This window comes from Orbicella franksi, chromosome 5 (assembly GCF_964199315.1).
Source record: "Orbicella franksi chromosome 5, jaOrbFran1.1, whole genome shotgun sequence".
Classification (NCBI taxonomy): Eukaryota; Metazoa; Cnidaria; class Anthozoa; order Scleractinia; family Merulinidae; genus Orbicella; species Orbicella franksi.
The window spans coordinates 21,193,772-21,214,358 of record NC_138149.1 but is presented as its reverse complement, the minus strand read 5'-3'; the positions used below and the strand labels follow the sequence as shown (position 1 = coordinate 21,214,358).

General features: G+C 40.8%; 4 protein-coding genes across 4 annotated transcripts; 2 read left to right on the top strand and 2 right to left on the bottom strand.

Annotated features, from left to right (window-relative positions):
- Positions 1–1,333: 1,333 nt before the first annotated feature.
- Positions 1,334–1,798, bottom strand: LOC145487856 (uncharacterized). Its single transcript, XM_081466647.1, has one exon. The coding sequence runs from the start codon at positions 1,796–1,798 to the stop codon at positions 1,334–1,336; it is 465 nt and encodes a 154-aa protein (XP_081322773.1).
- A 2,583-nt stretch (positions 1,799–4,381) lies between these two features.
- On the top strand, positions 4,382–6,268 carry LOC145487080 (uncharacterized). Its single transcript, XM_081465797.1, has one exon. The coding sequence runs from the start codon at positions 4,892–4,894 to the stop codon at positions 5,846–5,848; it is 957 nt and encodes a 318-aa protein (XP_081321923.1). The 5' UTR covers positions 4,382–4,891; the 3' UTR covers positions 5,849–6,268.
- A 1,750-nt stretch (positions 6,269–8,018) lies between these two features.
- LOC145487855 (uncharacterized) lies at positions 8,019–8,483 on the bottom strand. The gene has a single exon (XM_081466645.1). The coding sequence runs from the start codon at positions 8,481–8,483 to the stop codon at positions 8,019–8,021; it is 465 nt and encodes a 154-aa protein (XP_081322771.1).
- A 9,267-nt stretch (positions 8,484–17,750) lies between these two features.
- Positions 17,751–20,491, top strand: LOC145487273 (uncharacterized). Its single transcript, XM_081466020.1, has one exon. It carries the CDS (start codon positions 19,398–19,400, stop codon positions 20,352–20,354), a length of 957 nt encoding a protein of 318 aa, XP_081322146.1. The 5' UTR covers positions 17,751–19,397; the 3' UTR covers positions 20,355–20,491.
- The last annotated feature ends 96 nt before the right edge of the window (positions 20,492–20,587 follow it).

Below are 20,587 nucleotides of genomic sequence, written 5' to 3'. Positions count from 1 at the left end.
ACGGCTTTTGTAATGTCTTGTAATGTTTGTAAACACTACCCGAGTTTAACAAAAACGTATGCACATCCGCTGGGCATACGTTTTTGTTTCCTCCCTTATATGGTGTACGGGCCCAGTAAAACGACGAACACTCGCAGAATTCGACATAGCAATTTAACCCGGTAGTATTACATCAAGACTTGTTATCCGACTCTTCAAGCAACAGAAAAACACACACGCAACAAAACTCACGCCCACACCCACTCGCATATAATTTAAATGTTCTACAGTCTCTTGGGACGTCTGATTGCACGCCCATAACGTGTCCTGTATTTGACATCTTTGTCGGCTTCTACATATGGTATATAACGAGCGCAAAACGAGCAAGACGACGGTTGTGGAATGACAAAGGCAAATGAAAACGTCATAGATCAACAACTCGGTATGGAAACCCGAGAAGAAAAAGAACTTGAAGTTGGGCAGGCTACGAGATATATTTATGTTCGGGTGTGTTTGTTGTTCACCGGTGTCTAATCATGTGTTACATATTCACGACACGAACGCCATGTTTGATCAAAACTCAGACTTCGTGGTTTAATGTGACTAGTTAACAAAACTGAACAACCATGTATCATGGCCAGCGGTATTGCCATACATAACATCCCCCTTTTCGTTAACAATAACAGGAAAACAAATAGAAATACATTAAAACAAAAAGGATCAACGACGGTACCTAATTAAACAACGTTCAGCAACTGTTGATATTTAAACAATGTCCAACGAGTGTCCAGATCCATGGCACCTTGATTTTAAGTCTAGTCTGACTGGTTTCGTGACTTGTCTGCCACTCCGAGTTGTGTACGAGGTGGAGTCCTTGGCCTCAGTTATGTCAGATGAAGGTGGTACATGCAGACCTTGAGTTGGGCTTTCCTGAGCAGCTGTAAGATCTGGGTGGTAGTCCTGTGCTGGACACTGCGTGTGTGTTCCTTTAAATGGGACTTTGAGGAGTCGGTGCTCAGGGCCACTTTATTTCGTCTGATTCTTCGGCCCCCTATATTTAATACATATGACCTGGGAAAGGCATATTGATGCAATACTGTCGCTGCTTTCTACTCCTTTGATCCCAGCTCGGTTTTTACTCTTACATGATGACCTGGTCGGAATTTAGGTAGCTCTTTGGTGCATCGGTGGACATGGTAATAGCAGTCGAAACGTCGCGATCTACATCTTAAAGTGACTCCTTCGTGAGACAAACGAGTGAAAATTCATCTATCCTATCTTACACCACGATGAATAATGTACACATCTTTAATGACACTTTTGCTTTTTTTTTTGCCATATTTCATTCTCCCTTCTATCTCTGACATTGCAAGCTTTCGGCTCCGGTAGGCCATGCTACTGTTAATCTTAACCTGCATCTCATAGAAAGCTGCGATGGAGGTAAGTTGATCCCTGGAATTGGGGTGGCTCTGTACTCTAGTAGTGCTTTGTTCTTGTCTTTGCTTTTCCTCCACAGTGATTTTGCAGTTTTTACTGTTGCTTCAAACTCTCCATTTGCAAGGGAGTGCTTTTGACTCACTAGGAGATGTTCACATTTGTAGCCTTTAGCAAAGTACTCAAATTCTCTACTTGACACCACAACCAGTGACCAATCAATTGCCGGAATGCCATGCCGACAAAAATGCTCCTTTAGGGCTTCAATGGTTTCCTGGTTTGCGAGGTCTTTTAGTTTGGTTAGCTCAATGTATTGCTTGGAGTGATAATCAACTAGTACCAGGTGATGTTCACCTTCAAAGGTGAGTATGTCTGATGCAGCCATTGCATTGCATGCGGAGACTAGACTGCGGTGACTAGGCTATAGAAGAGACTAGACATCGCTGCATTGAAATTACTTTAAGGTGAGAAGACTGGATTTTTAACTTTTCCCTCGATTAGCATGACACAAAGGGAAAGTGCGAGCAGTTACTTCTTCAGTTTTTGCCAGTAAATATAGTTATTGTGTTGCTGCTATTTGGCTAGTGCTGCTTCATAGAACTGTTTTCTATCGATTCGAGGTAATTTACTTTTAAATTTCACCGCGCGGTTTTAAGCTTCCTTATAAGCTTCGTGGTCTGTTCAGGTTTCTGTATGCCGCCTTCTGAAGAAAAGCAAAACATCTATTACCCCTATTACCCTAAACCCTAAAACCCTAACCCTAACTCTAACCCTAAAACCCTAAACCCTAACCCCTGTCTGATAATGCCAAATGACGTCAATTCAAGTCATTTCGTTCAAGGAGCAGTTGCTGCTAAAATTACTCCCTTCAGAAAATATTAGTGCAACATTTTTGTCTTTTGTGACATGAATAACGTTTGCTTGGCTTGAAATTGGAATTGTAAAGTTAGCGTTTGATCTGAAATCGCTGTTAGTTTTGAACTTAAGAGTTTGCTTTTAGTATTTAATTTGTGACGTCAATGTACAAAATCACTGTCCATCCCAGCCCTAAGAAACCAAACTAACCATTTGTCGAGTCTTGAATAAATCTTTCGGGGTGAAAAGGACAATCTCTATCGCAGCATGGATATTGTCGATCTCGGCCGAGGAAGAAAACGAATTCTTGTAAACAATCTTAGCCTTGTCACGGTTGTCCTAATGCATTAATCTATGATTAGATTGATGAGTTCGTGACGGACTACACGTCACTCAACTTGTGGCCAGTCTATCTTAGCGCTGAAGAACCAGCTAATTGCTCGCCCAATCTTATTAACTTGTGGAACTATTGCAGAGTAAAAAGGATATGTTGACGACAATACAAAAGGATTGCAGATCTTGGTCAAACGAGGAGTCAAGTTCTAACTGCGTCGACCATGCAGTTCACGTGAATAATTTTGGTCACCGTTATAAAGATACCTTGTGGTTCTAATGCGTTAATTAATGATATATTTATGAATTCGTAACTTAAACATTAATAACTTGTGGCAAGTTTTGCTTAGCCCTTAAGAACCAGATGACACTTCGTCGAGTTGAAGGACTTCTTTATCTGTCGGAGCTGTCCCAAAGAACTGTTACTATACTCGACGATTTTGATCAAGTTGTATTTTTGTTCCGAACAAGCCTAAGGATCAATTACAACGAGCAAAGCGTTTACACTTAAGAAGGTAAGCGATTTCTTTATAAAGATGGGAGCATCGAAAAAAAATGGCAATATTTTGAAAACATAAGATGTTTAGATTCCAATCTGGAGGTTCTTATAACGGAAAAGACGTACCCGTGGTACCTGTTTGCCAAATGAGCGTCCAACTTGTTTTTTTGCTTCTATAAGATTGCCAGAAGAACATGAAAGACGCAAAAAGGCACGAAACATTCCTATGGCGAACCCTCATTTTCCATAATTGTAATAAATCATAATTGACGGCAGCGCTAAATAAAAGCGTTGTTTGAGGTTTGAAGTTTGAATTTACGTGTCATTGAAAATCACACTAAAAGATTTTGAAAGCAGACAAAAGAGATCTGGAAATCGAAATAAACCGGAGTGTATCCAGGTGACATCAGAATCTAGAGTGGAATCCGGAACCTCCATGGAATAAATATCTTACATTCGATGGTATCAAGGAAGAAAAAAAAACAAGGGATGCCACCTAGGAAACAAAAGGAAGATCAGGAAGACTTTAAAATGAAGATGTTGAAAAAAATTAAGCCAGATTTATGATAATCCATCCACGACAGTTCCTCTTAACGCATTCTGCTTTATTTGCAGACTGAAAAAGTGAGGACATAACACCAGCTACGTAGAGCAGAACAGAACTGATGGAGTTAACCCTAAAGGTAATAGGTTCAATCCCCAGCATAAGGAGTTAGTGACTGAACCATAATAGAAGCAAGCTTATTAATAGGTATACTATTTGTTGCCAACAGTTTGACATAGGTATTGGCCCTTGAAAGAGAAGATTAAGACTGTAAAACGTTGACTAAAATCATTAAAATAGACTAGTTGAGCATTTTAAAATGTTCTTTACTCTAACAAAAGCCTTTAGGTCCATATTTCCTGTAAGACTAATTGAGCTTGATAGATACATAACTTTGTTGCCATGTTTCTTTTATTGGCTCAGAGGAACGCTGTCATAACAAAACAATCATTTATAGCAGTTTTTCAGACTATACGATCCCACTTTTTGGTAGCTTAATTGTAAGGATATTTTTGGTCATACAGAGATTCCAAGCAATGACAGGAATTACACTCTGTTTTATAATGGCGCTCTTTGTTATTGATTATGTGGCGCGGGTTCGAATCCTGGACGCGGCATCATAAGTGGGTTGAGTTTGTTGTTGATTGCCGCCTTGCTCCGAGGGTTTTTTCCACGGGTTCTCCGGTTTTCCTCCATCCACAGAAACTAACTCTTCTAAATTCCAATTCGATCTGGAAACAGCGACGCAGAGCCTCTCCGTGGGATGTGCAAATTCCTATTATTTTATTTATTTATTATCATTTGATCTTTTCTGGGTGTTTTAGGTTCCAAAACTAAGCATGCGACTGTTTAAGAGTTTGATCGATTTGTTTTGGATTTGTTTTTGTGTTCGCTGCAGGTTTCAGGAGGGGAACATTTTTGATGGTGAAAGGTACTGCATTACCAAAAAAATGTTAGGCAAATACCGCAATGCCTCTTAGAGACTGCGTAGCTGGGAGTTTCATTATCAGGGGGGCAAGACAACGAGCCAAAAACGAGTGGCGCTGGTTAGCTTGTCTCCAAAAAGGACCAGAAACCCGAAAATGGTCGAAAAACATGGAGGAGGTTTTACACGAACCTCTCAGCTAAAGAAAAGCATGCTGAATATTCAAGATTTATTCAAATTACTAAAATAGCGTTTGAGAAATTGTCCAATACCGAAATTCAGCAAACAAATTCCTTTCGCACGTCCATGCTACTTGTAATACATGCATTCTTGTATCGTCCCTGCGATTCTAACAACGTACTTTCTTTCCTTTTTATTTTGTCTGATAACGTCTGTCTTATTCCCCGTTGTTTTTCAGATGCTGCTACTAAATCTGTTCATGGTTCTTTTTGCCGCTCTCTCATCTTCGTTAGGACGAAAAGCGAAACATTTGCCACTCCGATCAAGAAAAACATGGTCTAGACCCTCGCACTCAATAATTAATGAGAAAGAATGCGGTCGTGTTGTGTACAACCTTCCTCGCTTTCCTTCTAATAACATCTTTCCTGGAGTTCGTTCATTATGTGTGCGTCTGAAAGAAGCCGAGTTATTAAGCAAGCTCAAAAACATTGGCGGTTTCAATCCGCGTTATATGGCAACAAAGAGGAAAGACGCGTTCAAATTTTCCGACCTTTCTGGAGACGAGCAATCTTTATCTCGCAAATCCTCCATCTTCCCGCCAGCCAAACATGATCAGCCTCCTAAGAGCCAGACGAATGTCGAGTTGAGTGCAAATAGCTCATACCACTTGATGGATCAGATCAAACACGTTAAAACCAGTAGCCAATGGAGCGAAAAGAGGATGGTGTCTTTAAGCCCAGGTTCAGTTGAACGTGGATGCTGGAGACGAGGTTCTGTGGTGGAGGACACCTCTCTGGTGCGCTTGTGCACTGAATGCGCTGCGACTACTAAGCTTCCAACATCAGTTTTCCCGCCATTTATCAACGAGGTTATATGCGGTGACGTTGACCATCACTGCTATGGTCCCATAGGGCAATGCGCACAACGTGTTTTAAGGTTCACGTTTCTTCGTCGCACTGGAGAGTTTGTACGAGATGATGCACTTAGCCAACTTCTTGGAATTGATGTCAACGTCGAGGAATGGGAAGATTTTGAGCAAGATATCAGGTCGTGTTGTGAATGTCGGCTTTTTTCATTTCTTGCCCGCCAGGAATCGTAACAAGAGGTGCCGGGACTATTGCATCGAGCGAGAAAACCTTATTTAAACCAAATACCTTACTTCTGTTGCTTTTTTCACGAGATTATCGGGACAGAAAATCTTCATTAAGCTTTGAACACTACGCTCACCGTTTCCAAAACCTATAACTCGAAGAAAGATTACAATTGAAATAGTTTCAATAATTGCAGAAGTGTAATATTTTTTTCGCAAATGTGTATTAAGTGTCAAGAGTAAATAAAGCATTGTTTCTGTAGTTCGGCATTTTACGATGAAACGAGAGATAGTCTTCTTAGCTTCTTCCTCATGTGAACGCAATAATGACCATATTTCTAACAGCTTAATGCCGTTACAACAGCTCTTGAGCCATAGTATCTCTTACTGTTAATTAATTAAACTGTTTTTTCACATTCTGATGTTCATGTTGAAAAAACGTAACTGAAAAATAAAATAAATAATAATAACTTTATTTAAGTGTCAGGGTAGGTATTTAGCTTACAGAAGCTAATTGGGGACACTACTACGTTACAATGTATTGAGATTTAAAATGTACAGTTAAGAATACGAATTAAAATTAATTGGGTACACTAGGAATAAGTAAGAATAAATAATTATAAATAATATAAAAACTGTTTCTAAAATTACAAATACAGTATAATACAAGAGAGAAATAAAAATTGATATTTAAGTGAGTAGTTCAAGAATTAAGAAGGGCATATAAGGCAGTTTGAGCACGCATCCTCGATTAGAGCACTGAGGTCTTTGAACATAACTCCAGGTACAATATGAGGCGATCTGATTTCTCCTCTTCTAGGCATAACTCTGTAACGTACGGTAGGCACTCACTGCGATATTGGGGAAAACTGTCTAGGATGACAGATCAGCCAAAACACTTAAAAGGCGCATTCGTGGCAAAGATCTAACTGATTTAATAGAAGCCGGCTGCAAGGGTTGTATCCTCTGCTCAACATGATACGCTTAAATCTTATCAGCGAAGATCAGCTATCGATACATTACCTATAACGTTTAGCTTTATCTTTAAAACATTTTAGATTGCATTTTGTATTAATCATATTTTAGTGCAGATATTTTAGTCTACTCAGTTATATATTTTGTATTAGTCGGTCCCCTTATTAGATCTTACTACTATGGGTTTCACCCAGGCTACATGGTTTGACACGCGTGCTCTTTTGAGTAAGTAAATTAGTGCTCCGGGCACTAAATTGGATCATTACAGTAATAATGCAAACATTCTATTTACTACTTTTACGAGTGTTTTTAAATCTTAAAAGGATTTGCAGAACTGTTCTTGTGAGAAGCCGTCTGTTATCCGCCAACCGTAAGCGCACACTTCTGCGTGCTAATGATCAGCTGCAGTAATTCCTCAGAGTGATAAAAGTGTTGACAAGCCTGCACGACTCCTGCCGTTCGCGGATGAATAAGTTATAAAGCCTTCATAGTTTAGCTTTAACTAGGATGTCTTTTAGGGACTTTCCCTTGTGATACGAGATGATGGGGGCTCCTTAAAGATTTCTCTCAGTAACGGGTGATTATCTATAAGGTGCCATTTCCCCAGAAGTGTGTCTTTTAGGTTAGGCAACGCCGGGTGGTATTGCGTAACAAAGGGCAGTATTTTCTTTTGTGCGGTTTTGTCTTTCTGTGCTAGTGACATTTTTCTATCAGAGAATTTAATCTCTGAAAGGTGTTTTTCTACAATTCTAGCTGGGTAACCTCTATTCTGCAGGCGTGTTTTGAAATTACTCATGTTTTCCTCAAAATTTAGTTGAGAGGAATTTGTTCTCAGAAGCCTCAACGCTTCTCCTTTGATAAAGCCTTTCATGACGCCTGGTGGGTGACACGAATAGAAATTCGTGTATTGAAAGGTCTCTGTAGGTTTGAAATGAGTTCGCACGTCAAGAATAGATTCCTTATTGAATCTGTAACCTTTGTACACTTTCGTGTCCAAGAATGAAGTTTCAGTTTCTGAGATTTCAGCCGTGAATTTCATCGTTGGGTGAAAACTGTTTGCCTTTAGAAGGAAGTCTTCTATTTTGTCCCTACTTGTGTTCCACATAGATATGACGTCATCGATGTATCTTTTCCAAAAATGGGTTTTGTGTAACTTTGTCTGAGTATTTCTTTTTCTATTTGGCCATAAATATGTTAGCAAAAGCTACGGCCATTTTCGTTCCATGGCTGTTCCATGAGTTTGGAGGTAATCTTTTCCACTGAATTGGAACGAGTTTTCTTGTAGAATCAGATTTAGCATTTCTCTTAAATACCTGCTAGGAATTGGAGGGTTCTCCTGGTAAAATTCTTCATATGCTTCGCATACAGTGGTAATACCCTCCTCCTGTGGTATGTTCGTGTAGAGACTGGTGACGTCCATAGAGACAAGAATGGTGTTTTTAGGCAGTTTAGTCTTCTCGATGAAGTTAAGAAAGTCTGTTGTATCTTTAAGATACGAGGCTTGCTTTTGTGCTATTGGCTGAATAAGGTGGTCAACAAAAGCTGAGATCCTTTCTGTAGGGCCGTCACACCCTGATATAATTGGTCTACCAACAGGTGTCGGTTTGTAAATCTTTGTAAGTGTGTAAAACACTGGTATTCGCGGAGGGCGGGCGTAAGGGAGAGCCATTTAGCCGTCATTTCGTCTATGGAGGGTCCCCAATAGGTTTGGCGGGATGCGGGATTTGGCTTTTTTTCGCCGTGATATTTGGGATTTGAGCTGAAAACAGGGGCGGGAAGCGGGAATTACAATTACGAGCGGGAGCGAGATTTCGTGTTTTTATAGGGTTGTGATGCGGGATTCGTAAGGGGAACAGAGCGGGATACGGGATTTCAATTCTTACATGACCTCATAAATTGTTATTGACCAACACAAAAACCACAAGCTGGCAGAAACGTACGTATAGCTGTGCCAGGTTTCAAGTAATGAATAGCAACAGCTCTGTACCCTGTCAGGTTCTGTCAAACATATCCATTATCGCTTGACTACATTAGTACCATGAGACTGTATGAGGTCTTTGAGTCCTATTTGTACTGATTGCGATCATTTGTGTTGACCTCTGACATCAATGACATCTGTCCATTTCCGACATTTTCGACGCTTGTGTCTGTAATCTTGGCCCCCCGATCCTTTCTAGTTTTTCTAGTTTTTCGACCTTTTCCAGAGCGCTTGGTTTGTTTTGGCCAGGATGACCACACCGGATGGCGGTGATAGTGGTTTACCGTACGAAGTATGAGAATTACGAATTGTGTCGCCATATTTTACGAAAAGGATGTGCGAGCAGGAATGCCTTGTTTTGGAAAGAAATGTTCTGAGCCCAGATCTCAAGGAAAGTGAAGACGCTGAAAGCTTTGAAAGAAACTGTCAAGTGTATTTACGGGCCATCTCTTAAATATCGGAATGAACAACCTTTTCCTTTCTCTGATACGTGGACAAAAGAAAACAAAACAGTAAACCGTTTACTGAAAGAAACTGCTACCCATTGAATTCTTTTGTAATCTTTTCTACGATTTTCATTTTTAAGAAGTTTGTGTTAATAAGTAAATTAATTATTAATTTAAAAAATTATTAATTAACGCAGAAACGTCGTTAAAAAGTGGGCGGGATTGGGATTTCCAGACAAAAAAGGGCGGGATGGCGGGATGAACAGGAAAAAATGGGCGGGAAAGCGGGAATTGAGAACCCTATTGTGGACCCTCTCTATGTGGCCTTCTTGTAGTAGTGATCGAATCAATCGATGAACTTTTTTGGCCGTGGTGTCAACCATAGGTTTGTCTAGGGGTCGGTAGTTATGTATATCATCAAGTTGGACTTGACCCTCGTTAAGTTTAGATCATAGATCAACAACTTGGCATGGAAACCTGAGAAGAAAAAGAACTTGAATTTGGGCAGGCGACGAGAGGTATTTATGTTCGGGTGTATTTGTTGTTCACCGGTGTCAAACTTGGGTTCTCAGCTACGTCTTTAAGCAAAATATCTGTCCAGTTACAGCTTAACAAAAATCTTCCGTTACTGACGTGATCCTCTGAGGTATGCTAAGTGATCATATTTGCTGTCATTTTAAACGAAGAGTGTATTTACATTAGGGAAATCATGTGGAAAATTCGGCCAGTTAACACGACGCTTCCTATATCAGTATATCTTACTTCTTCTGTTTTTTAGTACTTTAACTGAACTGAATAAAGTTTTTTTTCATCAGGGTTCCTTCATTGCTACTGGATGCAGAAATCACGTATTTCGTCATTATTTCTAGTACGCGAAAATTTACGAGAACCGAAGAACAAAAATTGCTTACGGCACGGTATCCACTTACCCAGAGGGCCGCACAAGCGTCATTATCTTCATCCTTCCGTGTTTATAAAGTAAAACTACTGTATTGTCGAAAGAAGCCCTTAAACGTACACAGAAGAGGTTGGAAAAGTTTACAAGTTTCGTCTAGGTTGCAGTGTGGCGTTTGACGGTTTAGGTTTAGCTTTAGGTGATTCTTGAAACGACGAGAATCGACTAGTGCACGTCTGAACGTGATCTTTGAAAGTTTGCCAACGGGCCTACAGCAGATATTACCAACAAAACTTATAGTGTCATTTCGCAATTAGGTGGAAAAGTCAGAAAAAATGCAGTGCAGTCGCATAACTAACTCAATCAGCAAAAGGAAAGAAAGGTTATAAACCTGAATTACGGTTTCAGTCTGTTTAAATTCCTTTTGAGAGCCATTGGTAACACTTCTTCCTTTTTCTTTGCCTGAGAACTCGAAGGTTATCAGCGAACTTCTGGCTTTTCCGAGAAGGGTTACTTGTCCCCAGGGCCACTGGGATCCCGGTACGAAACGCTTCCTTGTTTCAAGGCTCCTCACGATATGTGGAGGGCGCTCTGGGGTGGAGAATTCGTAAGAGGGAGTGCCGAGAGTCCGTAATGACGTCGAACCAATATTTGTTGTTCGACGTCTTCAAGGAACAGTTACCTCCAGAACTTAGTGGCGTCTGAGACAAATGTGACAAATGTGCTAGGACGTTTCACCGTTTGCCTGTCCTCGGAGGTCCAGGGTAGGTAGGTAGGTAGGTAAAACTTTATTTATGCAGGGTGGCCCATAGGGGTAGATAGTGGGGCTAGGGAAAGTTGAAAAAATAGGAGTCGAAATTAGTAAGAGAGAAAAAGAGTAGCCCTTGTGACCAGAATCTTGGGAACAGAGCTCCAAACAGCTTAGAAAAAAACCTTTGTATTATTCTGCCCAGTCAGACTAGAGTAACCCTAGCGCCAGGGTAACCCTACCTGCCTTGTAAACGCTTTGCTAAGGTCAACTCGCCAACCCGGGATAACTCTATTTAGGCTCCGATCCAAGAATAACAACATGATATTAATACCGGCAAAACAAACGAATTGGGACTTACTGCGCCTTTCAATAACATGCGGACTCTAAAATTCACAGCTTAACCGACAAATGCGTTTTTCGCTACCGTCAAACAAATGTTCGGCGGCTCCTCCCAGCTTCCGACTGCTGCCAAGCGCGAGGTAATCAAATCGTCGAGCACAGTTCAAGGGGTGGCGAATGGTACCCAGAAAATCGTGGATCTCGGAAATTCTTGATCCGATCTCGGAATCTCGGAAGCTTTTGTTACGAGTCACGAAGTCTCGTTTTTCATGTGTTTCTTTCGGTCTCGGAGTCTCAATTTTTTTTCGCAAGGTCTCGGAGCCTCGGATTTGCCTTTTTAGCAGAGGTTCTCCGGCAAAAGTTATCGCGTTGAGCGAGCAGAAGTCAGTGTTGCTGCATAGCGTTTACGCAAACGGTAGCAAACACGGAACTTCTGCTTCTCCTATTATATTCACTCAACCCGGGCGCATGCTCATTTGATCAGGTTTCCGCTGACAATAACCATGCGCACGCTTTGATGCCGAAATCGCACGAAAACATGGTCGGTGGACTGTATTTTTAGTCGGTTAAGTCAAAGAATTCAAGTAACTCGATTTAGATTTTATAAGTAGTTAGCCTAAGGACGTGCGATTGTAGTCTGGAATATACCGGCTGTCTTAGACGGTGTATTCTAAGCTATTCTAGAATACCGTTTCGCAAAACAAACACAATATTTTACTGTAATGGTCTTTGCAATAAAGGGGCACTACGTCAACTGGAGAACTGCTAGAGGTCGTAGAAAATACAAATGTAGATATAACCTCAGAAAAAGAAAACGACTAACTGCATGCTTACTTTAATTTTGCTTTACTTACATTATGTAGTGTTCTTACCATGTGTTTGGTAATCCAACGTTTTGTTCTCCTCGTCCTCTGTGGTAAGTTATTTCACATTCGTGAGTCGTGCGCTGCGTCGCCTTCTAGAGCAAGCTAAACACTTTACTTTCACAGCAGTTGACCTGCACCTCTTTAGAACCTCTATTTTGATTCGTTCTTGTTAATCTGCGCCTCTTTTGTTCTTTGAGCTTCTTTGGGCTAGGGTTATTGTTTGTGTTGTTAACCTATTGTTAATTTTTTATTGTTTCGTTTGGCCAATTATAAAGAACCTTGTAAACGGTGCAGGTCGCCCCTTTCACAGTGCCTTTGTCTACCCAGGAATATAAATGGGTATCTGCCAACTGTCAGGGAACTTTAAAAAATGCTCAGTAGGGGTTAACCCTTTGAGTACCAAACTTTCGCCAAAAATACCATTTTTTACCGTTTAGTCAGGTTTTTTGGCTGCCATGACGCTAAATAAGCTTAAGTTTTGCTAAGATAGCTTTTTTTTACCAAAGGGAGAGATTTTTCGAGGATTACGTGCAAAATTGAGCAAATTGTTTGTTACCCCTTTCCTTTGTTTTTTCTCGCCCTTTTAGTCTGGCTACCTTTTGCGTTGCATGTTCTCTCTGGCTGCCGTGGAAAGTTGGATGTTAATTACGGGCGAAGCCTAGAAATGGACCTTGATCAATCATAGGCATAGTGGACCATTTTACCACCCTTTTAGCACCAAACCTGATAAAGTTGTTTTTCGATTCGCGACGTCGGAATGTCGTCGATATCTAAACCTGACAACTGTACGGACAGGCCTAGCCTAGTTCTACTATCTGCCTATCAAGAATATCTAATGGCATTGAAATTGATGACGTCACGAGTGGTACAAAGAAAATGACCATCAATTACGCGTATATGCGTAACTGGGGTTCAAAGGGTTAACATGCGTCGAACTCCTCGTCCTTGCATGTTAAGTCACTTGACACGTGAAGAATTTACTTTTATACCACATTTTGCTGGCGATATCTGTGTGGAAGTGATCGCCCTCCGGAAGTACTGGCACTATTTTTGTCTGTGACTGCCGTTTCTGTGGAGGGTTCTTTCCTAGGAATTTGGCTCAATTCCATCACACACTGATGGTAAATAGCTTCATCAATTTCCAGATCATCAACATAACTGATAGAGCCCTCGGCTCTTAGCTTACTTACAACTTGATCAAACTTAACCATGCCAGTGAACTCATAGTGAAACAACAAACAGTCCTCTGAATCTGGAGAGTGGCCCCCCCACTGGAGAGTATATGTGCATTTTTGCTGCATCACAGGGTTGGTATGGTCTCCAATCTTGCACCAACTGGTCAAACTTGTCCCAGTATCGAGTGACTGTCTAGGCTCGAAAATTTCGAGCCTAGGTTTTTATCCATTTCGCGGTCGAAATTATCGTTTTACTAGGTTACTCACACAGGTGGCCTATGCGAGAAAATAATTTGCCGGCGAATTTGTTCACGCCATGACAGCCGGTCACTATGATGCTTCATTAGTCTTTCATTGCGCGGTTAAAATACAAGCCAATACAGTTTTAGGGTAAAAGCCTTACAAAGACACAAGCAAATGCATATGTAGACCTCCTTAAATCGATGCTTACGGGCGGATAGCAAGAGCTATTCAAGATACATCTTTTATAGGCAATGTCTGGAGACACGAGAATAATAATGAATAATCATGTATGAATAATTACAAAGTTAACAATTTACTTACATTTGCGTTTTCGCCATTTCTTGTCCTCCACCCTCTCCTCGTCCATAACGCGTTATATCAACTAGCACGGAAGGTCAAACAATATTTAGCGGCTGAAGTTAGATCGCGTAGTAAGCTCGAGAGACTAACGGATGATCGTCGATGAGAAGCTATGAGATGTATGAAGCTAGCTGATCGGAAGTTGATGACAGCACGTGACCTCGAAAGCAGCTGAAAGTCGGGTCGTGATAGACCGTAAAAAGGTCGAAATGTTAAAGCATAACTAAAAAGTTATCTGTGACTGCTATTTTGGTAGTTCAAATAAACTACAAGTTATTGATTGTATAATAGTTTCGACCACTTCCCTAAATGAGATCCAGTTTCAAGCGACCAAGAGCGCACGAATCTCACGTCTCGGGCTTGGCGTTTTGCATAATTAAGGTCTCGGGCTTGGATTTTCCGAAATCGTTTAAGTCTCGGTCTCGAATTTTTAAACAACGGTCTCGGCGTCTCGGCAAGTCTCAGATTTTACCATTCGCCACCCCTAGTTCAGACAACGAAGCAGTGTTCGGCAGTAGTCGGAAGTTGGGAGGAGCCGTCGAACATTTGATCGACGGTAGCGAAAAACGCATTTGTCGGTTGAGCTTTGAATTTTAGAGTCCGCATGTTATTGAAAGGTGCAGTAAGAAACATCGTATTAATTCACGGCTTTTGTAATGTCTTGTAATGTTTGTAAACACTACCCGAGTTTAACAAAAACGTATGCACATCCGCTGGGCATACGTTTTTGTTTCCTCCCTTATATGGTGTACGGGCCCAGTAAAACGACGAACACTCGCAGAATTCGACATAGCAATTTAATCCGGTAGTATTACATCAAGACTTGTTATCCGACTCTTCAAGCAACAGAAAAACACACACGTAACAAAACTCACGCCCACACCCACTCGCATATAATTTAAATGTTCTACAGTCTCTTGGGACGTCTGATTGCACGCCCATAACGTGTCCTGTATTTGACATCTTTGTCGGCTTCTACATATGGTATATAACGAGCGCAAAACGAGCAAGACGACGGTTGTGGAATGACAAAGGCAAATGAAACGTCATAGATCAACAACTCGGTATGGAAACCCGAGAAGAAAAAGAACTTGAAGTTGGGCAGGCTACGAGATATATTTATGTTCGGGTGTGTTTGTTGTTCACTGGTGTCTAATCATGTGTCACATATTCACGACACGAACGCCATGTTTGATCAAAACTCGGACTTTGTGGTTTAATGTGACTAGTTAACAAAACTGAACAACCATGTATCATGGCCAGCGGTATTGCCATACATAACATCCCCCTTTTCGTTAACAATAACAGGAAAACAAATAGAAATACATTAAAACAAAAAGGATCAACGACGGTACCTAATTAAACAACGTTCAGCAACTGTTGATATTTAAACAATGTCCAACGAGTGTCCAGATCCATGGCACCTTGATTTTAAGTCTAGTCTGACTGGTTTCGTGACTTGTCTGCCACTCCGAGTTGTGTACGAGGTGGAGTCCTTGGCCTCAGTTATGTCAGATGAAGGTGGTACATGCAGACCTTGAGTTGGGCTTTCCTGAGCAGCTGTAAGATCTGGGTGGTAGTCCTGTGCTGGACTGCGTGTGTGTTCCTTTAAATGGGACTTTGAGGAGTCGGTGCTCAGGGCCACTTTATTTCGTCTGATTCTTCGGCCCCCTATATTTAATACATATGACCTGGGAAAGGCATATTGATGCAATACTGTCGCTGCTTTCTACTCCTTTGATCCCAGCTCGGTTTTTACTCTTACATGATGACCTGGTCGGAATTTAGGTAGCTCTTTGGTGCATCGGTGGACATGGTAATAGCAGTCGAAACGTCGCGATCTACATCTTAAAGTGACTCCTTCGTGAGACAAACGAGTGAAAATTCATCTATCCTATCTTACACCACGATGAATAATGTACACATCTTTAATGACACTTTTGCTTTTTTTTTTTGCCATATTTCATTCTCCCTTCTATCTCTGACATTGCAAGCTTTCGGCTCCGGTAGGCCATGCTACTGTTAATCTTAACCTGCATCTCATAGAAAGCTGCGATGGAGGTAAGTTGATCCCTGGAATTGGGGTGGCTCTGTACTCTAGTAGTGCTTTGTTCTTGTCTTTGCTTTTCCTCCACAGTGATTTTGCAGTTTTTACTGTTGCTTCAAACTCTCCATTTGCAAGGGAGTGCTTTTGACTCACTAGGAGATGTTCACATTTGTAGCCTTTAGCAAAGTACTCAAATTCTCTACTTGACACCCCAACCAGTGACCAATCAATTGCCGGAATGCCATGCCGACAAAAATGCTCCTTTAGGGCTTCAATGGTTTCCTGGTTTGCGAGGTATTTTAGTTTGGTTAGCTCAATGTATTGCTTGGAGTGATAATCAACTAGTACCAGGTGATGTTCACCTTCAAAGGTGAGTATGTCTGATGCAGCCATTGCATTGCATGCGGAGACTAGACTGCGGTGACTAGGCTATAGAAGAGACTAGACATCGCTGCATTGAAATTACTTTAAGGTGAGAAGACTGGGTTTTTAACTTTTCCCTCGATTAGCATGACACAAAGGGAAAGTGCGAGCAGTTACTTCTTCAGTTTTTGCCAGTAAATATAGTTATTGTGTTGCTGCCATTTGGCTAGTGCTGCTTCATAGAACTGTTTTCTATCGATTCGAGGTAATTTACTTTTAAATTTCAGCGCGCGGTTTTAAGCTTCCTTATAAGCTTCGTGGTCTGTACAGGTTTCTGTATGCCGCCTTCTGAAGAAAAGCAAAACATCTATTACCCCTATTACCCTAAACCCTAAAACCCTAACCCTAACTCTAACCCTAAAACCCTAAACCCTAACCCCTGTCTGATAATGCCAAATGACGTCAATTCAAGTCATTTCGTTCAAGGAGCAGTTGCTGCTAAAATTACTCCCTTCAGAAAATATTAGTGCAATATTTTTGTCTTTTGTGACATGAATAACGTTTGCTTGGCTTGAAATTGGAATTGTAAAGTTAGCGTTTGATCTAAAATCGCTGTTAGTTTTGAACTTAAGAGTTTGCTTTTAGTATTTAATTTGTGACGTCAATGTACAAAATCACTGTCCATCCTAGCCCTAAGAAACCAAACTAACCATTTGTCGAGTCTTGAATAAATCTTTCGGGGTGAAAAGGACAATCTCTATCGCAGCATGGATATTGTCGATCTCGGCCGAGGAAGAAAACGAATTCTTGTAAACAATCTTAGCCTTGTCACGGTTGTCCTAATGCATTAATCTATGATTAGATTGATGAGTTCGTGACGGACTACACGTCACTCAACTTGTGGCCAGTCTATCTTAGCGCTGAAGAACCAGCTAATTGCTCGCCCAATCTTATTAACTTGTGGAACTATTGCAGAGTAAAAAGGATATGTTGACGACAATACAAAAGGATTGCAGATCTTGGTCAAACGAGGAGTCAAGTTCTAACTGCGTCGACCATGCAGTTCACGTGAATAATTTTGGTCACCGTTATAAAGATACCCTGTGGTTCTAATGCGTTAATTAATGATATATTTATGAATTCGTAACTTAAACATTAATAACTTGTGGCAAGTTTTGCTTAGCCCTTAAGAACCAGATGACACTTCGTCGAGTTGAAGGACTTCTTTATCTGTCGGAGCTGTCCCAAAGAACTGTTACTATACTCGACGATTTTGATCAAGTTGTATTTTTGTTCCGAACAAGCCTAAGGATCAATTACAACGAGCAAAGCGTTTACACGTAAGAAGGTAAGCGATTTCTTTATAAAGATGGGAGCATCGAAAATAAATGGCAATATTTTGAAAACATAAGATGTTTAGATTCCAATCTGGAGGTTCTTATAACGGAAAAGACGTACCCGTGGTACCTGTTTGCCAAATGAGCGTCCAACTTGTTTTTTTGCTTCTATAAGATTGCCAGAAGAACATGAAAGACGCAAAAAGGCACGAAACATTCCTATGGCGAACCCTCATTTTCCATAATTGTAATAAATCATAATTGACGGCAGCGCTAAATAAAAGCGTTGTTTGAGGTTTGAAGTTTGAATTTACGTGTCATTGAAAATCACACTAAAAGATTTTGAAAGCAGACAAAAGAGATCTGGAAATCGAAATAAACCGGAGTGTATCCAGGTGACATCAGAATCTAGAGTGGAATCCGGAACCTCCATGGAATAAATATCTTACATTCGATGGTATCAAGGAAGAAAAAAAAACAAGGGATGCCACCTAGGAAACAAAAGGAAGATCAGGAAGACTTTAAAATGAAGATGTTGAAAAAAATTAAGCCAGATTTATGATAATCCATCCACGACAGTTCCTCTTAACGCATTCTGCTTTATTTGCAGACTGAAAAAGTGAGGACATAACACCAGCTACGTAGAGCAGAACAGAACTGATGGAGTTAACCCTAAAGGTAATAGGTTCAATCCCCAGCATAAGGAGTTAGTGACTGAACCATAATAGAAGCAAGCTTATTAATAGGTATACTAATTGTTGCCAACAGTTTGACATAGGTATTGGCCCTTGAAAGAGAAGATTAAGACTGTAAAACGTTGACTAAAATCATTAAAATAGACTAGTTGAGCATTTTAAAATGTTCTTTACTCTAACAAAAGCCTTTAGGTCCATATTTCCTGTAAGACTAATTGAGCTTGATAGATACATAACCTTGTTGCCATGTTTCTTTTATTGGCTCAGAGGAAGGCTGTCATAACAAAACAATCATTTATAGCAGTTTTTCAGATTATACGATCCCACTTTTTGGTAGCTTAATTGTAAGGATATTTTTGGTCATACAGAGATTCCAAGCAATGACAGGAATTACACTCTGTTTTATAATGGCGCTCTTTGTTATTGATTATGTGGCGCGGGTTCGAATCCTGGACGCGGCATCATAAGTGGGTTGAGTTTGTTGTTGATTGTCGCCTTGCTCCGAGGGTTTTTTCTCCGGGTTCTCCGGTTTTCCTCCATCCACAGAAACTAACTCTTCTAAATTCCAATTCGATCTGGAAACAGCGACGCAGAGCCTCTCCGTGGGATGTGCAAATTCCTATTATTTTATTTATTTATTATCATTTGATCTTTTCTGGGTGTTTTAGGTTCCAAAACTAAGCATGCGACTGTTTAAGAGTTTGATCGATTTGTTTTGGATTTGTTTTTGTGTTCGCTGCAGGTTTCAGGAGGGGAACATTTTTGATGGTGAAAGGTACTGCATTACCAAAAAAATGTTAGGCAAATACCGCAATGCCTCTTGGAGACTGCGTAGCTGGGAGTTTCATTATCAGGGGGGCAAGACAACGAGCCAAAAACGAGTGGCGCTGGTTAGCTTGTCTCCAAAAAGGACCAGAAACCCGAAAATGGTCGAAAAACATGGAGGTTTTACACGAACCTCTCAGCTAAAGAAAAGCATGCTGAATATTCAAGATTTATTCAAATTACTAAAATACCGTTTGAGAAATTGTCCAATACCGAAATTCAGCAAACAAATTCCTTTCGCACGTCCATGCTACTTGTAATACATGCATTCTTGTATCGTCCCTGCGATTCTAACAACGTACTTTCTTTCCTTTTTATTTTGTCTGATAACGTCTGTCTTATTCCCCGTTGTTTTTCAGATGCTGCTACTAAATCTGTTCATGGTTCTTTTTGCCGCTCTCTCATCTTCGTTAGGACGAAAAGCGAAACATTTGCCACTCCGATCAAGAAAAACATGGTCTAGACCCTCGCACTCAATAATTAATGAGAAAGAATGCGGTCGTGTTGTGTACAACCTTCCTCGCTTTCCTTCTAATAACATCTTTCCTGGAGTTCGTTCATTATGTGTGCGTCTGAAAGAAGCCGAGTTGTTAAGCAAGCTCAAAAACATTGGCGGTTTCAATCCGCGTTATATGGCAACAAAGAGGAAAGACGCGTTCAAATTTTCCGACCTTTCTGGAGACGAGCAATCTTTATCTCGCAAATCCTCCATCTTCCCGCCAGCCAAACATGATCAGCCTCCTAAGAGCCAGACGAATGTCGAGTTGAGTGCAAATAGCTCATACCACTTGATGGATCAGATCAAACACGTTAAAACCAGTAGCCAATGGAGCAAAAAGAGGATGGTGTCTTTAAGCCCAGGTTCCGTTGAACGTGGATGCTGGAGACGAGGTTCTGTGGTGGAGGACACCTCTCTGGTGCGCTTGTGCACTGAATGCGCTGCGACTACTAAGCTTCCAACATCAGTTTTCCCGCCATTTATCAACGAGGTTATATGCGGTGACGTTGACCATCACTGCTATGGTCCCATAGGGCAATGCGCACAACGTGTTTTAAGGTTCACGTTTCTTCGTCGCACTGGAGAGTTTGTACGAGATGATGCACTTAGCCAACTTCTTGGAATTGATGTCAACGTCGAGGAATGGGAAGATTTTGAGCAAGATATCAGGTCGTGTTGTGAATGTCGGCTTTTTTCATTTCTTGCCCGCCAGGAATCGTAACAAGAGGTGCCGGGACTATTGCATCGAGCGAGAAAACCTTATTTAAACCAAATACCTTACTTCTGTTGCTTTTTTCACGAGATTATCGGGACAGAAAATCTTCATTAAGCTTTGAACACTACGCTCACCGTTTCCAAAACCTATAACTCGAAGAAAGAGTACAATTGAAATAGTTTCAATAATTGCAGAAGTGTAATATTTTTTTCGCAAATGTGTATTAAGTGTCAAGAGTA

Coding starts and splice junctions, on each gene's coding strand:
- LOC145487856 (XM_081466647.1), bottom strand. CDS start 1,798: ATGGCTGCATCAGACATACTCACCTTTGAAGGTGAACATCACCTGGTA.
- LOC145487080 (XM_081465797.1), top strand. CDS start 4,892: ATGCATTCTTGTATCGTCCCTGCGATTCTAACAACGTACTTTCTTTCC.
- LOC145487855 (XM_081466645.1), bottom strand. CDS start 8,483: ATGGCTCTCCCTTACGCCCGCCCTCCGCGAATACCAGTGTTTTACACA.
- LOC145487273 (XM_081466020.1), top strand. CDS start 19,398: ATGCATTCTTGTATCGTCCCTGCGATTCTAACAACGTACTTTCTTTCC.